The 22,434-nt window shown below is 39.9% G+C and overlaps 1 protein-coding gene across 3 annotated transcripts; it reads right to left on the minus strand.

Annotated features, from left to right (window-relative positions):
* Positions 1-582: 582 nt before the first annotated feature.
* Positions 583-22,080, minus strand: LOC146469930 (uncharacterized). Of its 3 annotated transcripts, XM_085122736.1 has the most exons (12): positions 20,567-22,079; positions 17,928-18,029; positions 17,322-17,405; positions 15,606-15,683; positions 14,988-15,065; positions 14,842-14,907; positions 14,610-14,711; positions 10,167-10,224; positions 9,565-9,723; positions 9,003-9,127; positions 7,899-8,142; positions 583-7,060 (listed from the first exon to the last, which is right to left on the minus strand). In XM_085122736.1, the coding sequence occupies exons 1-12, from the start codon at positions 20,585-20,587 to the stop codon at positions 1,563-1,565; spliced, it is 6,615 nt and encodes a 2,204-aa protein (XP_084978862.1). In that variant the 5' UTR covers positions 20,588-22,079; the 3' UTR covers positions 583-1,562. The 3 variants fall into 3 exon arrangements, with proteins under 3 accessions (XP_084978862.1, XP_084978864.1, XP_084978863.1); XM_085122738.1 differs by lacking the exon at positions 17,322-17,405 and having other exon boundaries at positions 20,567-22,080; XM_085122737.1 differs by lacking the exon at positions 14,842-14,907 and having other exon boundaries at positions 20,567-22,080.
* Positions 22,081-22,434: the final 354 nt, after the last annotated feature.

A 22,434-nucleotide genomic window follows, 5' to 3' on the forward strand; every position in this document is an offset into this window, starting at 1 on the left:
TTTCAACGGTGTTTTATGCAACGCGTCGCCCGGCACTTCTCTTTCTTCAGAGTGGAGCCAGCAGCATGCCAGAAAACTGTGATTTACGGGAAGAACGTAAATACTGTCTGTAAAGCACGAGTGCAGTCACTGGGATAACTGGTTCCTGTGTAGGCGTTAGAGAGGTGATTCGGGCGCGTGTGCGGATGAGGGGAATCGGGTGCGCCCCCTCTCCACTCTCTAGCACCTTCCACGCAGACGGTAGTAAAACTAGACATCAATGGCCCTTTTCACGGTTATTTTTTCTCATTTATTATTATTTGCATTACAATGTTATCCAACGTGGATGCGAGGCAATTTCGGGCTTAAACTACTAAATAGCCCGAAATTGCCTCACAAACATGCTAGATTTCATTGTAATTCAAATGAGCAGAGTTAACCGTGAAAAGGGCTATTGTAAATTCCAGCTCTAAGCGGCTGATGGGTCTTCTTATATTTTTGTGCAGACGTTATCATTGCAATAATTGGTGCGAAGAGATGTTCAAAATCAGTACCATTTGATCTAAAGTCGGAAAATTTATTCTGACATCCAAGGAATAAACATTTTAAAAACTGACATGTTACCTTTATTTAAGACAATACTATCAGCATATGAGTTCGTCCCGAACGTTCACGTCCCTAGTTTCAAGGCTTTAATAAAGCTATAAATGTCAAGTTTGACTAGTGATTTCAAAATTGGTATCCTAATGACGGTAATTTTGCCTACATAAAAATGAAAATAAAACGTTCCTCCGAAAATATCCCTTCGGATTCTTCAGCTCCCTACTGTTCGCTTAACGTATACAAACGTGAGGAAGGTTAAAGTGGGTGAATTGTTTGACAAGCTATTCGCACTACTTGCGTCTGCAAAGGTCTGCCTGATCTGAAAACAAAACTTTTGAAGATAGACGAGTAAAACCGCCAAGGGGCATGGACGTTTGGTAAGCTCTATATATTAGCTAACAATTCTCTTTAATAGTTGTTGATCAACCAAGCTTTTCAGAAAGATAAATTCTAAAATTACAGTGTTACAATTCTCTATTAACAATCAGTAAAACGAAAAACAGTTTGGAAAGGAAATTTGCAACTTCTAAGTTTTAAAATATAAGTGCATTAATCTATATCCAAAAATTTAGAAATGATGTTAGAGATGAACAGTAAGAATACTTTGTCAAAATAGTGATTTGATGAATCAAAAGCAGTTAACTTACACGTGGAAGATTTAAAATGTATGTACGAAAAATAGAATTAACCACTAATTATTAAGTCTAGCAACGATAAAAGCAAATCCCTCTGAAGTGAAATGAGGTTTCATTTTTAACTTGTCCTTTATAATATACAATTAAGTGCCTATACAGATAGTTCTTGATCATCCATTGGAATGGCTCGGAATAGCTCTGGAATATATATGTATATATACTGTACTTTCACCATTTACAATATCTTCGTTTATGTATATTCAAATAGTCCTCTCTCTTGGTGGCAAACCCACAGACATGACACCGGAATGGTTTTTCATCACAATGCTTGGTCCGCTTGTGGCGTTAAACTTTCGATTTGGCGCTGAGAATTAGAGGACAGATATCGCATCGGAACCCCTTCTCTCGGCGAATATTCGATTTCCTGGTAGGACGCATAGACAATTTTGATTGAGCAACTTTCTTTCCACACAACGACATCCCTTTACCGAGAGTCAATTTGGAGCGAGTGGTATGTCTGTTTCGCAGGCTTTTCAAACTGTTGCTTTGGAAAGGATCTGAAATGGTCCTCAGGGCTGGTCTTGACGGGCTACAGATCCTACACATAGCCTTGCCAGCATTGTTATGTTTTTCGTTAACATGGGAAACCAAGTCTCCTCTTGATCTGAAAAATGTGGAACAGAACCGGCAATTGTACGGTTCAAGGTCTTCTTCAAAAATTGATACCACTTTTGAGTCACTGTCTGGAACAGAAAAGAGGATTTCGACAACCTTGTCTTGTGAGACGCAGCCTTCGTTCAAATCATGTCCTATGGATACATTGTCTTTGCTGGTAGCCTGGTGTGGCAATGTCTGCAGAGGCCTGTTGACAGAAACATTGTCCAAGGTAACAAAACCTTGTTCTGCCAAAGCGCAAGATCTGGAATGAACAAGGAGGAAGTGTTTGTATCGCAGACTGCACATGGAGAAGCTCTTGCTACAGAACTTGCATTCAAATGCCTTAGTTCTGGTTGAAGTCTGTCTACTTGTGAGTGGTACTGCCTTATGGTGGACAGAATTAGAGGCATTCTCAATGATCAAGCCACCAACGGGTGCCAGCCCCTGGGGTTTGGATCTCTTGTTTAACGGCTGACTACATGAACTCGACGAGGCCCGCTTCCTTTCTACAGGAGGCACTAAAGAAGCGTTGCTGCGATCATCGTAAGAAAATAACGTTTCCCTAGATTTTGTGGCTGAGCTTTCATTGCCAACTTTTGTATCCAGCTGACAAGCTGTGGGTTCTCCTGAATGAGCCAGCAAAATGTGCTTGTAACGAGCACTAATGCTGAAGAATTGTCTGGGGCAGTGTTGGCATGAAAACGCCTTGACTGTTGGTTGCAAATTGATGCCATGGGCGGTTTTGGTATCGTCACGATAGAACGAGGATCTCACGAGTGGTTTTTCTTCGCAATTTTCGCTTGCAGATAAATCGTTTTCACACGAAGACGTAGCTTTGTCAAAAGGGTTTGTTCTTTCAATCTTGCGACCTTTTTGTTTGGCCAAAGCAGATGAGGAACCCACTGGTCGTTTTTCGTGGAATTTTAATTCATGGCGTCTACGACCACCCTTACTGAAAAACCGCTTTGTACAGTAACGACAAGAAAACTTGCAACCCAAACTGGCGCGTTTGGTTTTTCCTTTAATCGAATGTTTGACTGTATTGAAGTTTGTCTCACTAAGATGGGGGTTGTCATCACTGGAGACTCCATTCTGGCCCGTCTGACTGCTGTCTTGTTGTGCAAGGCTGTCTGTGTCCAGGACATCTTCATGGACAGTTGCAGATTGATTCTCTAAACTATCATTCACTGTATGATTACTTTGATTGTCTTTCGACTCGACTTGGCCATAATCCTGCAGGAGAGTGGATTGGGATGTACCATGTTGACTCTTTGTGTGTCTTAATAGACTTCTCTCTGACGAAAGTCCTTTCTGACAGATGGAACACATGAAAGGAGCACTTCTTCCATCGTGTGGGCGCCTTTCAATGGAATGATTGACTGTACTGGACTTTACCTCACTAAGATGAAGGTTGTCATCACTGAAGATTCCATTTTGGCCAGTCTGTCTGCTGTCTTGTTGCACAAGGCTGTCTGCGTCCATAAGATCCTCGTGAACACTTGCAGATTGATTCTCGGAGCTCTCATTCAGTGCATGATTACATTGATTGTCTTTCGACTCGAATTGGCCATTACACTGCAGGAGAGTGGATTGGGTTGTTCCGTGCTGACTCTTTTTGTGTCTTAATAGACTTCTCTCTGACGAAAGTCCTTTCTGACAGATGGAACACATGAAAGGAGCACTTCTTCCATCGTGTGAGCCCCCTTCAATGAAATAATTGACCGTACTGGACTTTGCCTTACCAAGATGAAGGTTGTCATCACTGAAGACTCCATTCTGGCCAGTCTGTCTGCTGTCTTGTGCAAGGCTGTCTGTGGCCATGATGTCTTTATGGACAATTGCAGATTGATTCTTCGACCTTTCGTGAGGAGCAGACGAAGGGGAAATCAATTCACTTCCGTGTGAAAGCAACATATGCTTGTAGCGTCCATTTATTGTTGAAAATCCTTTGTGGCAATATTGGCACCTGAATGCCCGAACTGTGCGGTGTTTTGACGCCGTCACTGGGCTGGTCAAACCAGTTCTTGACTGGGCTTTTACTTCTGGTTTGTAACCTTGAACGCCAGAGACCTTCCTTCTCCCCGAGTGTTTTCTTAAGCCATACTTCTTTACGTCATGGATAGTCCTGATTTCGTTCTGACAGCACACACGTTTCTGATGCCTGCTGTTACTTTTCGCTTCCGACTGTTGATGAGCCAACCATACTCTCTTGTCGTGTCTTTTCTCGACATGCCTAGTTAAACTCAATTCAGCTTGGAATTCTTTCTCACAGTACTGGCATTCCCAAGGACTGTTGCTGTTTTTCGTTTCTAGTTTGCAGGTATGTTGGTCATGCAACGATATGATGCTTTGCACACTACTAGCAGAAGCGCGCTTGCTTTTACCATGGTTCTTACGTTCATGTTTGTAAAGGCCACTAGAGGTCATGAATTGCTTGTTACAAGACAGACAAGGAAAATGCGAGATACCATGCGCGGTACGCCTGAGCGAAGAGGAGTCATTCAGTGTCTGATCATTTTGGTTGTCTTTCGACTGGACTTGGCCATTACGTTGCAGGTAAGTGGCTTGCGTTGTACTGTGCTGATTCTTTTTGTGTCTCAATAGACTGTGCTTTGACGAAAATCCTTGTTGACAAATTGAACATACGAAAGGAGCACGTCTTCCAGCGTGCGAGCGTTTATGGTTACACAAGGCACGTTTGGACGCAAAGGACTCAAGACAAACGTTGCACTCATGTTTCTCGTCAGTACTTTCATCAACATTTGGGTTTGACCTCAACTCCTGCTCTGACTCAACTGGCCGCTCGTTTCTCTCCTCCACACGACACACATGGTTGTTTCGAGAGTACTTCGTACAAAATTGACGGTTACACTGCAAGCACGAAAATGGGTCTCCTACGCTGTGCAGACGCTTCTTGTGTACGGACAGAGTCTTCTTGCTTGAAAATGTTTTGTCGCAGAACGGGCAGACAAAGTCGGCGTTTACTCCAATGTGTGATCGACGCTTGTGATTAATCAGAGCAGAACTTGACTGAAAAGACTCTAAGCAAGTGCTGCATCGATACGGCTTTGAAACATTCCCATACAGAATTACTTTGGATCTCACCTTTGCTTTGGCGACGTGGTGGTTATGAAAACGCTTGAAAGAATTTGCCCTTGTGTGATGCCCTTTATGACGACTTAGAGTCATTTTGGAGTGGAATGTCTTTCCACACTTCCCGCAGATGTATAGTTTACGTTCGTTGGTAGACGATACTCTCTGGTTGGAAAAGTCACTAGAAGAATTGGTTGTTGAGACTTTAAAACGCTTGAAAGAATTTGCCCTTTTGTGATGCCCTTTATGACTGTTAAGAGTCGTTTTGGAGTGGAATTTCCTCCCACACTCCCCGCAGATATATACTTTACATTCACTGGTAGACGTTACTTTCTGGTTTGAAAAGTCACTAGAAGTTTTTGTTGATTCTTTCCCAGAGTGGCGCTTTCCTTTTTGGAAGAAATTCTTGTGCGTGCTATTCCCAAGAAGCTTCTTAACTGTCGTAGCATGACTATTCTTGTCCAAGTGCGACGATATCTTCGACTTGAAATCTCTACTAAACGCAACGTTCTTTAGCCCTTTACTTTTTGCTTGAGATTCTGCTAAACTTTCCTGGGGACTTTCCGACAATGGATTAGGAGAAGAAACATTTGATAGCCGCGCTCTACTGTGGTGACTTTTGTGCGATCGCAAAGACCCCTCTGTGAGAAATGACTTGTGGCAAACCTGACAACAAAATCTTCCAGCATGCTTCACTGAAGACCAATAAGGACTACAAGATTCTGTAGTCGAGGAATTCTGCTGACATTTATCCAAGTTTAGTGCCTTCGCCGAGGTAATTAAATTGTTACGACTACTTCCAGGACGCCGCTTTCTAAAGTGGATGCCTTTATGCCCACAAAGCATAGCGTAAGAAGAAAACTCCTTGTCGCAGAAGTTGCATCTTAGCTTCTTAGTGTTGTGTTTGGTGTGACCTTCATTTTCTCTTGGTGGTACTGTGGATGGGGTACTGATGGTAGAAGGCGACGCAGACTTTTTTCTGAAGTGGGAACCTTTATGACAGTTCATTAGCTGCAATGTTGGAAAAACTTTCTGGCACAATTCGCATCTGAACCCGCCCTGATTACCTACAAAACTATCCTTGGAATGATTGTAAGAAATCTGACGCCTTTCTTTCAATGAATTTCCAGGTTTCTTAATTCCAACCACTTGTCTTGCCACAGTGTTCGCATTTGCATTCATCGTCTGGTGGATGCGCATGTGATCACGTAACGTTTTCCTCGGCACCGTGAGCTTACATTTCTTGCATTTAACGGAGTCGACCAAGGAGATTGCTTTCTTTGGGGGTTGCAGGTTTTTCTTCACCTTTCCTTGCTGAAGTACACGATGTTTACTAAAAAAGCCGCGTTTCGCTGGGTGCCTGATAGCCACGTGTAATGCTAGAAGACGCTTATCTGCACAGACTTTAGAACATATTCCACATTTGATAACCTTTACAGCTGGGTGTTTGTCGCGCATGTGCCTAGCTAAGTTGGAGGAATAAGTAAACCTTAACTTGCAAATGGAACAAACATTCGTGGTTGTTTCGCTTTGATGCATTCTCATGTGGTTGGAAAGAGAAACTGCAGACGTAAAACAAAGACCACAATGTTGACATTTTCGTACGCTTGTAGTCGTCTTATGTAAAGCCTCGTGCTTACGTGAGTTTATTTCATTTCGGAACAGTTTTCCACATGTTCTGCAATTGATTCCGCCTGGCTTTGCGTGATTCCCAGCAGAATGACAGCCTAATGAAGATTGACACTTATGAAATTTTCTCATGTGCACCTTGAGACTATTCTTATCGATGAAAACTTTACCACAAGGTTTGCAGGTGACAGACTCTCTTTCGGCATTATGCAAAGAATAGTGTCTCTTTCTCGACCCTCGATGCGAGAAAGCCTTTCCACAGATTTTGCAAACGAACGGCTTCAGGCCCTTGTGAATGTTCTTATGGATATGAAGGGAGGACTGTGATTTGAAGCTTCTGTCGCAGTGCATGCAGCGCCAGCGATCGTGTTCACTGTTCATTTGGCAGCGGAACTTGTTGTGAGTGGCAAGGGAAATGGGCCCTGAACAGATCATGAAACACTTCTGACATTGAATTGGTCCGTCTAGAAAAAACAAAACAGGTGTTATAGACTCGTTATACGAAACGCTGTAAAGCGATCACATAACCAGGGCCAATGTTAACTTATTTTCGCTACAGCTATTTTATATTGAAAGCGGGCTCTGTAACTTTTGTCACCCGTAAACAAAAGATTCAAAACCGTCAAAAAACCACTAAAACGCCGTCACGGGAGGATATTTCAAAAACTGAAATTCGCCATTTTCGCGTTGACAACTAAAATGGACAAAAATCATGCTCGGTAAGCATGACAGGTTACTGTATTGGAATACTTCCATTATTGTTATCCACAAGTAAGCGACAAAACATTTTTTTCAACAATGTCAACTTCTTCAAGAAACGTCCAAGAGGGTGACAGTTAAAGGCAGAAATCGCAACAGTGAGCACTTATATACTTTAACAAGCTGCCCCTCTGGTCACCAGACACAAGGACCTTTTGCCGTCGGCTTCCCTCATCAGCGTCTTGTAATTAAGTAACTTTGCTGTTGGCTACACGGCACCACATGGTTGAAGGAAGGTCAACCATAGAAGTCATGGAGGAGTTAGTTTGAAATGGAATTTATAAGAAATCAAGAGTGGAAGCTGTAATAAACAGTGACAAGAGAAGAGGATTTCACTTTCTGCCCAATGACCCACAATGTGCTTCAAATGAGCGTTGGCCCTTACTTAGGAAAATTAGATAGCTATGGGAGAAATGTATGTTTTGATCAGTGTTATACACTGGGAATCAATGAGGATGGTGCAAGTCAGTATGCAGGTTCCAGTTGTTGCTTTCTTTCTTTTTTTTCTCTTAAGAAATTTATCCAAACCGAAGAAACACATACCTGCAGGTTTTTTATCCTTGTCAAGGATATCCAAATCGCAGGCATATTTGTCTCCATACCATACAAGTAGTTCCATGCCCGGTTCAATCACTTTGTATGAGCGATAGTATATGTCCCCTCGATACTGGAAGGCTATTAGATTTTGCTCATCTTCATTACGAGCGCAATTGACAAAGCGAAGCCAGTTACTGTGACTCTCATCTCGAGCATCAACAACATTTGTGACAAGTCCATTCTCAATTATCTATAAAGCAGAAGGAACAAGTAAAGAAGAAAGCCACCGTGGATTAAACGCTCCTTTCGATCTACTGCTAACAAAGACATACTTGAGATCATTCACACACTATGATACAAGCTAAACCACTTAAAAAGAGTAAAGCAATAATGGCAGTGATTAAATTATAATTCTCCCACCAAACCATGTAATGGTATAGAATCCATTTTTGCACGCTCAAGAACATTTCTGCAGTGTCAAAATTCATTTTAAGGTACAGGATTGTACAGCATGGCTAAGGTAAGCAAATATTGTACAAGTCGGTACTCTTCCACAGGCACGTGACAAGCACACATTGTCATGAAAAGTTTAACCCACTTAATTCTTATCATGTTTTGGAATTTTCTAGACGTCGCAATGCTTATGCAGCTAGTCATGTGAAAGCTTTTGGAAACCCTCTGCACAAGTGAATAAATGCTCATGTGGCCCCAGTTCTAAACTTTGCCGAGACTGCACTTTCATTGATTAAGAAACGTGTTCAAAAGCACTCTTAAAACATGTTTGAATTGTGCCTTATAAAACGAAAGAAACAAATGACCTGCTCCTGTTTGGCCTGCTAGCTTATGGTGATCCAGGTGTCATGGGTTCCAATCCCACCAATGTCGAAGATTTTTCTTTACCTCATGTGCGCAACATTTCCTTACTAAGGCAATGGTCAGTGAGAAATTAAATGGTTTCCTGCCAACACCTAAATTTACCTTGCTTACTTAATTCTCTGACTTAACAGAGAATTAGCAACAATAGGGTTTCTATATCAGAAAGCTTCAAGTAAGAAAAAAGTTGTAGTTACATGTAAATTCACTAGCTGTTAATGATTATTAGGTTCTTACATCCCACATGTAGCTCTGGTCCATGTTTGGAGTTACATCTGCCACACCTATCTTTTGACCCCAGTAAGGTCCAAACACTACATCACTTTCAAATTTCTCCTTGGCAAAGATACCCAGACCAGCATCTGCAAATAAACGGCAGAAGTCAGCAGTACTTTTCGGCACTTGTCTGACTACAGTGTATGAAAGTAAGTAAGCTATGGGAAATTTTGCCTGCTAAGGTCATGTAACTAATGACCTTAATTTGCAAAAAGCTTGTTCATGACCACTACTACCCCAAACAAACAGGCTTGTCAAAGACGGACAAACCTTTACACGTATTTCAGTGACAGCTTAAAATTTCCATCATGCAGTGTCAAGTGAAGTCAAGATGCACCTTCTGGATTTTAAACCAAGCAGGTAATCTATGAACAAGATTTCCAATTTTCACTTTCGAGTCAACTGAACACCAGTACTTTTGTTTAATATCCAACAATGTGTATGTAAACATTTTTCTACATTCATTGCTACGATGAGGCTGTTAATGCAACTTAGTAAAAACAAACAAAAAACCCTGCATTACCTGGAATACTTGACGACCTCAAATCCATGTTATTGGGAATTGTGGCCCTTGCTTTTGTCAGCCCCTCTGTGACTGTTACAGCTGAAGGTTCCTTCACCCATTGCAGATTACCATGAATTGAACATTCACCTATTTGCAGTTTGTCACATTTGCTGCAAACTGTAAGAAATGAATAGGCAAATCAGGTATGAACAGGTGTAGAGCAAGTTACCAACTGACACTGCAGCAGTAACAGAAAAAAAAGCAAATATAGCTGCCAGTTATTAGCACTGTCAGGAAAACAGATTATCTTGTGCAATCAAATCACGTTTGTCTCCAAAGCAAGACTTTTTTTCCAATCCCAAATAGGTACAATTATGCTTTCATTTTGGACAGTACTTTTACCAGTTTCCTAATTGTAACATCCTTTCAGCAGGATGTCAAAACCATCCACTAGAAAGTTGCACACTCAAGAAAGACAGACTCAAAGATTGTGTGATCCATAGAATTGCTCCCTGTGGGATCTAGAGACCAATTTTCAAACAAATCAGAAGCTAAAACTAGTTTGAAAGTCCCTGAAAACAAACATACAAAAGTATAACTTCAAGAACTGGTTAACTTACAAATATACTCATCTTCTTCTAGTTCAAGTTTCTTGTTGAAGCAAGCAACTCTTAGTTTCTAAAAATAAACAGAAGGTAAAAACAAGTTTTAGACTAATACAACAGGGAAATTCCATCTACAGAATCTTTGTACTGGCTAAAATTACTTAGGGGCTTCCAATGTCTGTTCTCTGGGTAACCTGGGCTACAGCACCCTTGACTGAGAGAAACAGAGTTTCCTTCTGACAAGTTCCCTCACGTGCTTGCATCAAGTTTTGTGAGAAAGTGGTGTATATAAATGATGAAGTTGTAACTCTTTTGAGTCATCCACCAACAGGGGTTATAGCATAAAGGAAGACTAATGGAGTGATATAAAGACGATCCTATGACTCTTAAACTGGTTCATGGATTTAGTCTGATAGCATCATCCTTAATCCTTAGAGTGGTCCATGAACTGAATCTTCAGGGACTGGGTGATCTTTCAACTAACTGGAACATTTAGCCCATAGAATGACCCATTATTATGGTCAAAAACCAGACCCAATAGAACTGTAGAGTGATCTAAGGTGTTGGAGTCCTCCTCCATGCAGATCATTACAAGGAGCCCCATCTTCAGGTCAGGTCAGGCACTTCAAGTCATCAATACACTACAGAACCTGGGATAACAGCAGAAGATTGGCAACAAACACTGGATTTGGATGGAGAAACTCCATCATACAGGATCAACTGGGAGCTTACTCACTGTAGACAGATTCAAGTTTGGAGCCTTGGTCAATCTCCTAACGATTTGTTGAAAACAAAGATGCAAAACAAGATCTGGGTAGCTGCAAGTCTGCGCTCTTATCCATGGAGCCACCCTCTACCACAAAATGCACCACAACAAATTGTTTTGCCTCCATAATAACGTTATGTTAGCTATTTGGAGATTTGGTGATGGAAGCAAAGGCATTGGAGTCAGCCCTCATGGCAAACAAGTGACTCACTGATTCCACAAAGTCAACAACCAAAGAACAAGTCCATTCAGTTAGACCCATGGAAATGAAATAATGCAGAGAAACAAGACCAGACCTCATCCCTGGAAACAATGTTTAGCAAAGGGTAAAACAGACTCCAAGTCCAGTATATGTACAAGTGTATCGAAAACCATTTTACCCAAATATGCTTGAGAAGAGGACAAACACAACATTGATGAGGACTCCCATCCTATCAACCAAAGGAACATGATGCCCAAAGAGTTGAAGATGTGAAATTGTACATGTACACCATGTCCAATTCGGTGAGGATGAACCCGCAGATGCTGCCTTCTACAATAACAAGAGTAGTGCTACTCTATTTAGACACAGGAAGTACTGTACACCACGTTCCTGAACAACCACCAAGAAAGTGATACTTTTATCTACCAGCTCATCTTATAATCATACCAGTTATGTTCCAGATTGATGCAGCAACCTCATGCAACACTGTGTCTCTTGGCACCCTCAACACCCTGGGCCCACATTTACAAATGTAAATTACCTTATCCATTGCACCCATGCATGTGGGAACACATGCCTATTGAGATGGCAAAGTAGAGCTAGCATGCCAAAGGGACCAAAAGCAAGAACCCATAACGATGAGTGGCAGTGAAAGGTTGTGTCTTGTCAGAATGGAGGCAGAGACCATCTTTACCCTTCCTCTATCAGTGCCATACAATGAAAACAGTACACCATGTGACCTTCAAACTCCTGTACAAGTGCCAGCTGAGTGCAACCACATCAAACAAATAACAGCAACATGCCAAGCACCTACAACAAATCCTTTCAACATCATAACAAATCCCTGCCACTCAACAGCCACTGCCTGTGGGCAAGTTTTGGACTAAGCATCTCCTGGCTGAATATGCCAAGGAACGTTGAGGGCCTTGGTTGTCTCAGTCCACCTGTCCACTTTGCAGTCAAACCCAATAGTATGCCAAATGCCTGCCCAAATGTCCATCAACCATATTCCAGCAGCAAAAAGAGCTCCAGAAAAGAGTACCTTGACAAGTACAAGAAAGAGTCCTCACAGGTGCAATGCATAGTTCTTGTGGTCCTTACCACTGCCAACTGCTACCTTTCATTATCTCAAGTATCTCATAAACTGCCTTAGAAGGTCATTTAGGCACAATGTGCTCAGCAGACAACATTCTAGTCTTTGACAAGGGCAAATATTTCATTGAAGCAGAACAAGACCATGGACATGAATTTATTTAGTTAACAGAACATTGCTCAAACAACATGAAATTGAACCCTGCCAAGCTGCAATTCAAGATAAAGGAAGTTTAAATTTTCAGGCAACATAATCACAAATACCAGCATGAAAGCAGATCCTGGCAAAATTGCTGCAATAGCCTCTCAAGTCTAAGCCCACACCAAGACCCAAAGCTGGACTCTAGCATTTTCTTGGCAGTGCAACTAATTATTGTCACATTGCCAAAACCTGGGTACCATCTTTAGAACCTTTACAGCTGTCACATAAAAAAGCATCCCATTCTCAGAGGTTCAAGATGAAACATTCTGCAGTGAAAAGAACTAGCTTGCCAATGCACCTCCAGCGCATTCGCGAATGCATGTAGAGAGGTGTCGGCTGGTTTTGCCGAACACGTAAACAGGGACAGGACCTCACATATCTATCAACACCTTCAACAAGCCGAGGCTTGCTGCAATTCCTGCTCTGCTGAACGTTTTAAAGTTATAGACCATGGGACCACAAAATTCCAGGTCAAGATAAAAGAAGCGTTACACATCTCCTGCGAGCAACCTTCTTTAAACAAGCAACTATACCACGTTAATTTAACTCTCGTTCTAATCAACATGTTCTATTGTATACTTCCTTTGTTACCTTTGGCTATTTTGTTAGATTCCTAATTTATTGCACATTTGTTATTTATCTTTGTTTAGCATTACATTGTAAATCAGGGTCTGAAATTGCGCTTTCCTGTTCGCCAATGCGACTAAAAATTTTGCACTGGCGACCAGAATTTCACCACTAGTCGCCAGCGGGCAATTAACTATTTCATACCACGATCATTATACAGACAATAACTTTGATTTTCAGCCAAATCGATAAAAATAAAATTCATAGCCGCCCAACAATTGGTCACTTACTTTTTACCTTTCCACTGCTTTTGAAGTATAAAACTGATTTTCCTGTTATTATAAATCTATCACAATGCTTCACAGCTCGAGCAGTGGGAAGCTTCGCTGTCATGTTTTTTGAACGAGAAATGCTGCACGGTTGTGGCCTGGTGCGAACAACATGGCGATCCGTCGATCGTCTTGACAGAACGCGAAAGGAAATATCGTTTACAGTTTTGAACATAGAGCAAAGAACCAACCGGCAGTTTTTCAATCAGGTACATTTCTTCTCCAAAAGGTAGAGACAAGAGAAGGTATAAAGTTGACTTAAAACATTTAGCAGTCTTATTAAACTGCGTATATAGCCGGAATTCGATTTGTTCGTCGTGGTTTTTCAGTGGTAGGTGTATCAATCGCCATTGCGGCCCCAAACGCGTTCTCTTCGTTCTGATTCTTCAAAAAAAATGGCGACCAGAATTTTCCATCTGGCAACCAAAAATTTTGGTTTGTGTTTTGCTTCGAAGGAAAAATTTTATTCACACTTTTAGGGGTATCAAATGGTCCCATTCAATTTAAAAGTGCTCGCAAAATTTGGCCTTTGCTCTAATTGCTCACAAAAATACTAAAAATTACAGGGGTGCTCGCTTGCTCCTGCTCGCAAAATTTTTGCAACTGCTCGCATGCTCGTTAACATGTGCTCAATTGCTCGAAATTTCGTTAATCCTCCTTTGTAGTTATTTTTTATACATATATAAACGATAAACCAGTTATGATATGGTTAAAACAAAAAGGTTGAAACATCCTTACCTCTGGCTTCAGTCTTTTCTTCAACAGTTCAGCCTGTAACTGTTGTTCTGTTTTGGAGGTGTCAGCCAGATTATTACCTATTACTTGGTGCAAAACTCACTGCTTGCCATCTGTGTTTTTCTAAAGTGCTCGCTGCTTGCCATCTGTATTTTTCTAAAGTGCTCTCTGCTCGCCATCTGTAATGATTTTTCTTAAGTGCTTGCTGCTCGCAAGAAAAATTTGACAACTGCTCGTGCTCCAAAAATAAACACACTGCTTGAATGCTCGCAAAGACCATTCGATACCCCTACTTTTAATTCTGCTTTTTGGCAACCACATTTTTCCATATGGCGACTGAAAAAACAATTTTAGTCGCCACTTGGCGCCTGCCTAAAAAAGTTAATTTCAGACCCTGTAAATTCAAATGTAACTTCAAATTACTTCTACTTTCAACTGAAGATGGTCGTTGTACAACCGAAACATGTCTTGTAAACTCAAATGTGTCGTCATTCTTATAAAAATTGTTGCTAGTCTGCTTTTTTCTAGATCCTTTGGAAAGCTATTATTAATTTTGAGCTCTCACCTGCAAGGGAATTGATAACTCCTTTATTTTTGGTTTAGGTCTGGGTAATGCACCAATTGCACCAGGCAAAGCATCAGGAAGCACAGAAGGTTCTTCAAAGTCCTTTGGAGGGAAAGAAAACACAATTTGCATATACGTATTATATGTGCACTGGTCAATAGTTATGCTATCAGTTCTACCTTCATTTTCATGAGAAAATGTTAACTACAGTTATTAGTAGATAGTTTGATACCTTGCTGAAAACAGGCGGAGTGACTACATCCTTGGAAGCAGCATTCATGGGAATGTCACTTGCAGCCTAAGACAACATCAACATTTCAATGACATTAAGACTTTTCCAAAACAAAATAGTTTGTACGAAAACAGAAATTTTTTTACCTTATTAACATTAACTACTGTTTCCTTTCCAGTGTGACCTTCCTTATAGGCATAATCAGGAAACAAATCTTTGACATCCTAAAAGAAAAAGAACAATTAACCCTGCACAGAGTGGGATACAGAGGACTATTGGTTATGTATGTTGGACAAATTTCCATTGGGTGGTCAGTGACAAGGGGTGGTCTAGGTGTCGTATGTACCTTACAGTAGTCAGTTTTGTCTTTAGACATAATTAAATGTAAAGGTCTTTCTGGCTGTTCATTAACTGTGGCAAACACCCAATCAAAATTTAGCACCCATAAATCTCCACTGAGTTTTTTTTGTCCTATTAAAATGAATTAGCACCTGTTGAAGTACTTGATTCCAATAAGACTTTCATAACCAAGTGCTCCTTGAAACAAAAAAACTAGCTAGTCATACTGGGCAAGCTAAACAGAAAGAAATATTGGAAGAACAGTGAGACAATTTGGTTTAATCTTTCTTCAAGGCTGTTAAACTGGGTGACATTATTTTCCATGCATTTCCAAGGACTTGAAAACCATGCAGGCAACATGGAGATTGCTATACTTTCTCAAGATTTCCAAACTCAATGGAAAACCTTTAGTTATAGAATGTTACCTCAACAGTGACAATGTCAATAACTTCATCTTGATCAATGTCCAATTCCAGCTTGGTTTCAAGAGTTGTACCAGGTTCCTACCAATTGTCATAAAGAGAAAAAATGCAGTTTAATAATTGCTTTTGTATTTAAATGCAACACAGTACTGTTTAAAATTACTAATGAAACAAACTACATCTAGAACAGACAATTTCACTGCATTGCCACTCTACAAACTGTTTCAAACAGGCTTTTAGCCAGGCGGCCGTCCAGCCGTCCAAAGGACGGCCACTTCTCAGAAATGGGAGATTTTCGACGGCCTGTTTTGGGCGGCCATTTACGAACTTCTGTGCTTAATGTAACACAAAGTTGTCCATAAATTAATAAAACTTACATTCCTTTTTGCTCTCAAGAGTTGTTTTAGTGATGCTGTCGTATTTTTCTTCTATATTAACACTTTTTTAGTGAGTTTCCTTTCTGTTTTGATCAAATGAAACAAAGTTGAGCGAAGCGATTTCACAGGCAAAGCCGCTGTTCAGTGATATTGGCTTACCAAGTCGTCCCCAGGCTACTTTGCTGGCTGCTATAAATAAATACGCGCGTTGGTGATTATTTATGAAGATATGAGTCTTGTCTAGGCCGGGATTCCAATTGAAGACATCAACTATGAGGCAGCTAGAGTAATTTTCGACCGTCAACCGCGAAGAATATAAAATCCAAATAACGCACAATTTAGGCCCATAAGCAGTTCGACAGTTTAGGCCTTATATTGGTTTATTAAACCGGCTTACAGTTGTAATTGATTAGATTTGTTTTCTTCGAAAAAGTCTTAGGCTTTGCACTTGCACTACCAATTGTCTGAATGTAAATAATGACTACACAACACATAAATTAAAGTTCTTTACTGAAAATAATAAAAGATGTTGCATTTCTGAGAATTTGGGAGACTGGCACTTGTAGACCAAAATGCAGGTCGACCAACAAAGCCATGCATATCTGTTCTTTCGTGTAAATCATGGCTTGACAACTTCAAATTTCAATCGCTCTTCATAACAACTGGAGTTCTTGTCCCAAATATAATTCAATGTTAAACAAGGTAAGTTGAGGAAAGGATAGCTTGGTAAAATTATCAAGGAAAAACAGCGGTTTGATAGGTAAATTGAAAGACGTTTACAGCTGTCAGAATCGCGGAAATCACGTCTAAGAGACTTCAATTTTTCAAAATTTTCTGGGGGGACATGCCTCCAGACCCCCCTAGCAGCATGGCGCCTGCGGCACCATGCTATGTGGGCCTTCGGCCCACATAAAATTTGGACTCCCACTATCAAAATCCTGGCTAAAAGCCTGGTTTCAAATATATATGCAGTTCATGCTGTCTGGCCACCATTTCGATATGGAGGCACAAAATACTTATACAACTGACATGGTGAACAACATAAAAATCTTATGCTGTTGAATGGGCATACCAAGGTGTTGTTATAACATTGAAACTGGCAACCAGCTATTATGGCTGGTTACTTCAACAAAGAGGTCAGGCCATTAGAGTTTGTAATGACTAAAAGATAACAGGCATGGGAGACGGAGCTTTTCAAAGGTTGAAATATGGGCCTGGCATTAGTATTGTTTTCTAAATAAATAAATAAATAAATATTTCCTGGAACCCACAAAGACAACAGGATTACCAAATAAATCTTAATTCAAATTGGTTAAAAGTTAAATATAGCAAGTTGGCAAACCTCGAAGGAGACTACATCGACTATTATCTCTTCCTCTTTACTCGTCATTTCAGGTTTAATGTCAGACGTTGTCTCTCTTGAGTCCTGCCATTTAAAGGAAGTTTATGTCATTGCTTAGAACTTTTATTTCTCTCTAAACAGTGTTTAGTAGTGAAATAAATCAGCACTGTCAGTTTTCTGACACAATTTCTTTTATAATGTTGAGCCATTGCCAAGAAGATGATATCCATCTTAGCTAAAATAAATCTATTTATTGTACAGCTGTCACCTTTCAGTTTATGTAAACCCAATGTGATATTTTAAGGTTGTATTTGGTCCATGCTCATTTTGTGAATGTTACAGTCTACAGAGCTGTTTGCAGTTGTTTCAACAGTAATTTGCATATGCTTTGATTTTACTTTGTAATGCACTGTAATTGGTTACATGTAGCAAAACCCACACTGCTTTTTCAATGAACAAGGAAACCAAACGGATTACTTATTGTTCCTATGCATTTTCCTGTGCTTGGCACCAGTTACAAGCATTTACTCTGATTGGTTAGACTGATTGGGTCCTCTAATGACCAAAAAATGTAGCAACAATCAGTGAAACATTTTATTTACTGACCTCTGGTTTAGAAGGCTCTTGTTGTCTGTCAAACAGATATTTGAATGTCGGGATAACATCAGGTTCCTTTAACAGTTGTCCTGGAGCACAGAGAACAGGGAGCTAAAGCAGATTCAAATATTTCAATAAAGCTCATAAAGTATTTTGAAAGTCAGGCACTCTTTTTTTTACATTTAAATTTTAATCTCTCTGAGCAAGTCTAACACACTTTCATGAATTACTCAATTCAATTGAAAAACTGACAACTTAAGAGCTAAACAAAATTATGACAGAAAAAATAGCTAAAACTTGCAGACATTCTTTACTTCAAGACAAATGCATGTACAACACTATTTCCCATTCTCTCTTCCAGTGTGAAAGTGAATGCAGCAAAACATATGCAAGCTAAATTTCAAAGAGAAAATAACTCAAATTCCATGGAGAATAGTATCCTCTCGGTTTCCAAGTACATATCTTTCCAAGTACACAGATGCAGGGCACTTTCCATTTGACCAAAATCTTTGGTTGGAAATTCTAGAAACTTTCCTTGTCAAATGCAAACGCTTTCTACCATTTGCTCAAACTGATATGTGATGGTACAATGATGGCACAGACAACAAAGTGGAACAGAAATTTTCTGCAAATGGAAATGGTTATTTCAATTCTGACCATTTGAAACGGAAAAAGTGGAACCCTCCAAAGGTTGTCTGTTTGTTCGGGATAATTTCTGTTTGATCTGCCTGTTCCATTCGCATTACAACTAGTTGAACCAAAACTTTTGGCTGGATGGAGAGCACCCCTGTCCTTCAGAAAATTCTAAGTAAGACTTTCAAACCTTGGTTTAATAGTTTAATTATCCTTTAACCATCTATACAATGAAAAAACAAACAAAAATGCTAAAATGTGGCGGGATAGTAGCAGGGGAAAACTTAATTCCCATTCTAGGGTTACTCTTCTTTCATGAATATAAAACTTATACACTAAAAAAATGTAGAATATATTGCACATATATTGCGTATCAATTAACTGCTTGTTTTTTTTTCACAACACAACTGAATTTTGGGAATTTTTTCCCTCTACAGTTTGAGTTTCTAGAAATCGGCATGTGGCTCATCTGGGAGTCTGGCTTAACTGCCAGTGTTTACAGTACATCACTCTTAGAACAGATTAAATCGCTCTATTAATAAGAATATAAAGTGAAAATCAAATTTAAAAAGCTTTTTTCCCCTCAATTAATTAAAAAAAAAAAAAAAAAAATTCTGCAACGTTTGGAAAAATTGGAAAGTCTCCCACCCCATGGCAGCCCACAAAATTTCAAATGCCCACCAATGTCTGGGACGAGGGAGTCATGTGAAAATTTATTAATGAGCCATAGGTTTTGGAACATTTAACACTGCAGATTTTTGTGTTTCTTTCAAAATTCTGTATTACATGTCAATTTTGAATGCATAATTCTCAAACTCATTAATAATTCCTCAAAAGAAAACTAAGAAAATCACTACCGTGACCATGGTTTGGATATGCGATCCTAATTACCATAGAATTTTGCCAACTTTAGCCTTGAATTTCTCCAAGAATTATTGATCATTTGAGAAGCCATATCAAACACTAGAAAGTGTGTTTCATCAGATATCCAAACACCTCGAGGTCGTTTAAAAAAAAGTCGGCTGCGCCTCGTTCCTACTTCTCAGTGTTTGGATATCTGATGAAACACACTTTCTTGTGTTTGATATATTACTTCCAACACCTTGAATGGGAGAGAAATAATTTGTGAGACCAGCATTCCTGTATTGACGGCACAGTCCTGCACAGTATTGTACCCAGCCAGAAGTGAAATTTGACACTTTAAACACTTCAAACGTGGGGAAGAAAAATTGAGAAGGATTTTTTTTTTCAATTTTCATAAGAGAACGACATGAACACTTGATCAAGCAAATAAAAACAATAATTATATTGTCACATACACTTTAAAAATTTTACATTTTTTAGCAAAATTACATAAATTGGTTAGTGTAAAAACTATGCAAGGCAAAAAGTATACAAGAAAACATTCACTTTGCAAGCCATCGTGTACAACAAATTGATGTACATATCTTCAATTACAAGTTATAAATTTGCATACAATTCACCTAGTATGTTAATGAACTAAAACAATAGTCTTGAACTCTGTAACCTTATAAACGTTCGAAATAAAACGCTTCATATATTCTGCATGAGTGATATATTGAGCTAATATATTCATTTAGCAAAGTAAGCTTGGGCATAGACTATGGCTTGAGTAAGTGAAGCTTCATTCATTCGGCGTAATATGAGAACAGGTTAACCTTGTACGCGTATGGCGCAACCCAAATTTCAAATATAAGGACAAATTGACGGATTTCGATCGATGTGACAGACATATTTTACACGTGAAACGTTTTGTCACTGGTTCAAATCGAAGAACTATCGAGCACTAGGGCAAAAATGACACTTTTGCCACTAAGCCGCAAAATAGATCGACGCATGTGGGTTGCAATACATTTCGATAGATTTTTATGCACAATAATCAAATATTAACGAGCCAAGTAAAATTAAGGATGTTGATAGCATGGAAAAAGATATAGAAACGTAGTTCTAAGTCAAAACTAACAAGAAAAAGTCGAAATAAAGAAGCATCTTACCGGGCTTAGGACGAACGCCATCTTGGTATGTTTGCCAGCAGAGAACTATGGCGGGAAATTCCATGTTACGCGCGTCTCATGTGGCTTCCCAACATGCACCATTTTCCCGCGCTAAAAAACACGTGGAGCTGGCACGACGCGACAGTCAACATTCTGCAATTTAGATTATGAATTGGAAACTTTATATGCAAGATTTTAGATCAGGGTTAAGGTATTTTCTTGAAATCTGAGGGATGTAGTTGAGCTAGCTCGCCATAGATTTTTGTCTGTGAAAATCATGTCGACTTCACCGACAAATGCATGAAAAAATGAAAGCATTCTCACTCACTTCTGCTGATATCTTAAGTTTAAGATTTACAATTTTCACACATTTCAAATCTTACGGAAGCTACATGACATCGTGGCCTAGCTGGTCGCCAAATGGGATTGATCTGATTACGAAACGTCTGGCCGCAGAAGACCACATGACGCATAAATAAACTGTTCTATCTCTTGAAGTGGAAATGCATGTGCCAGACGCCATGTCATGTACACTAGTTAATAATTAATCATTTATATTTACGTTCTCAAATTTAAACTTTTAAGAGCCTTCAGTCATGGTAACTCTGGCCCTGAAGAAGACTCGTGGTACTAGTTGAAATGTCGGCCCAAAATATTGCCCTTTGCCTTGCAATCAGTTTGGTTTATAATCCGATTGTTAAGCCATTCGTCACCCGAAACGTAATGCACGTTTACCGAACTTCACTCCATCACTTGTACAGTAAAGTATAAATTGAAGGCAGACCTGAACCACCCAAATGTCGGACAAAGGTTCGCAGAGAATTTTTGCCTTGTGACTTTCTTTTTATCAAAAATAGAACAGAATAACCAAAACTGCACGTTTTAATTTAATCAATTAATAAACTGTCGCTTCCCGGTCAGGAGTCGAACCAATGATGTCTGCTTCAGAGGATCTCGAGGAGTATAACGTGCACTTTCCAATAAAGGACATCTCTTGTGGTTAACTCTCGCAGCTGTACATGTTCATTTTTTTAAGCTTTGAGGTCGTTACGTTATTTGACCGACTTGCTGTCGTTGTATGATTGGCCAGACTTCTGATATGGTCTTCTTACACTCTGGTCACTGGGTGAAACATGAGGCACAATCCACTTACTTAAAGGACCACAGTCAGCCTCCGCCATTTTCGATGCCATCGAAATGATTGATATTGCATGGTGAAGCGAAATCTTATTGCTTAACTGTAAGTTGTGTTCCTCAAAGTATGTTTCATTATCTTTAGTAGCTTCACAGTGATTTTTTTCATTTCGACATGCTCCGAGTAAAATACTAGAAAGACGTGACTCGCAAAACCTCGCGAAGCTGGGGCTGGGTGGAAAGCCCTCTTTCGTATTGTAGCATCAAATGAGGAGATTAAAAGGTTTCTGTACATAGCAACTATTTTGATGAGCATGGTCTTTTCGTAGTTCCACAGGCTAGTTTGCGGTTGAAAATCTATTTCTGACGCGACGAAATGTACAATAGCCAAACCCTTGCATAAAAACAAAAACAAAGGTTTGGCTGACTAGGGTCCTTTAACAGCACCATACACCATAGCCGTGAAGGACCCCTACTTCATGTATGGTGGTGTTTGCTGTCTCTTGTCAACCTCGTTCCCAAGCAATTTCAATTTACAAAGGAAAAGCCCTGTGTACGAGGTTGATGTCTTGTCAGTCAACATTACTTCCATGGGCAATACTAGAAAGGTAGAAATCACATTCTACCTCAGCAAAACTGCTCGCAACAATCTAAAGCTTGGCGTAACGTTTTTCCGGCTCGTGACAGTGATAAAGAAATATAGGATGGCTCTGGCTCCACCAAGCCGCTTTTTA

The sequence above is a fragment of the Pavona decussata genome, unplaced genomic scaffold (genome assembly GCF_977016875.1).
Source record: "Pavona decussata unplaced genomic scaffold, jaPavDecu1.1 SCAFFOLD_115, whole genome shotgun sequence".
Taxonomy (NCBI): Eukaryota; Metazoa; Cnidaria; class Anthozoa; order Scleractinia; family Agariciidae; genus Pavona; species Pavona decussata.

What these genes read in the sequence shown, in the direction of transcription:
- LOC146469930 (XM_085122736.1), bottom strand. Translation starts at nt 20,587, where the DNA reads ATGGCGTTCGTCCTAAGCCCG. An exon ending in TGGCGTTCGTCCTAAGCCCG is followed by an intron (nt 18,030 to 20,566) that starts GTAAGATGCTTC and finishes AATCTGCTTTAG; the next exon opens with CTCCCTGTTCTCTGTGCTCC. An exon ending in CAGTAGTTAATGTTAATAAG is followed by an intron (nt 14,908 to 14,987) that starts GTAAAAAAATTT and finishes ATGTTGTCTTAG; the next exon opens with GCTGCAAGTGACATTCCCAT.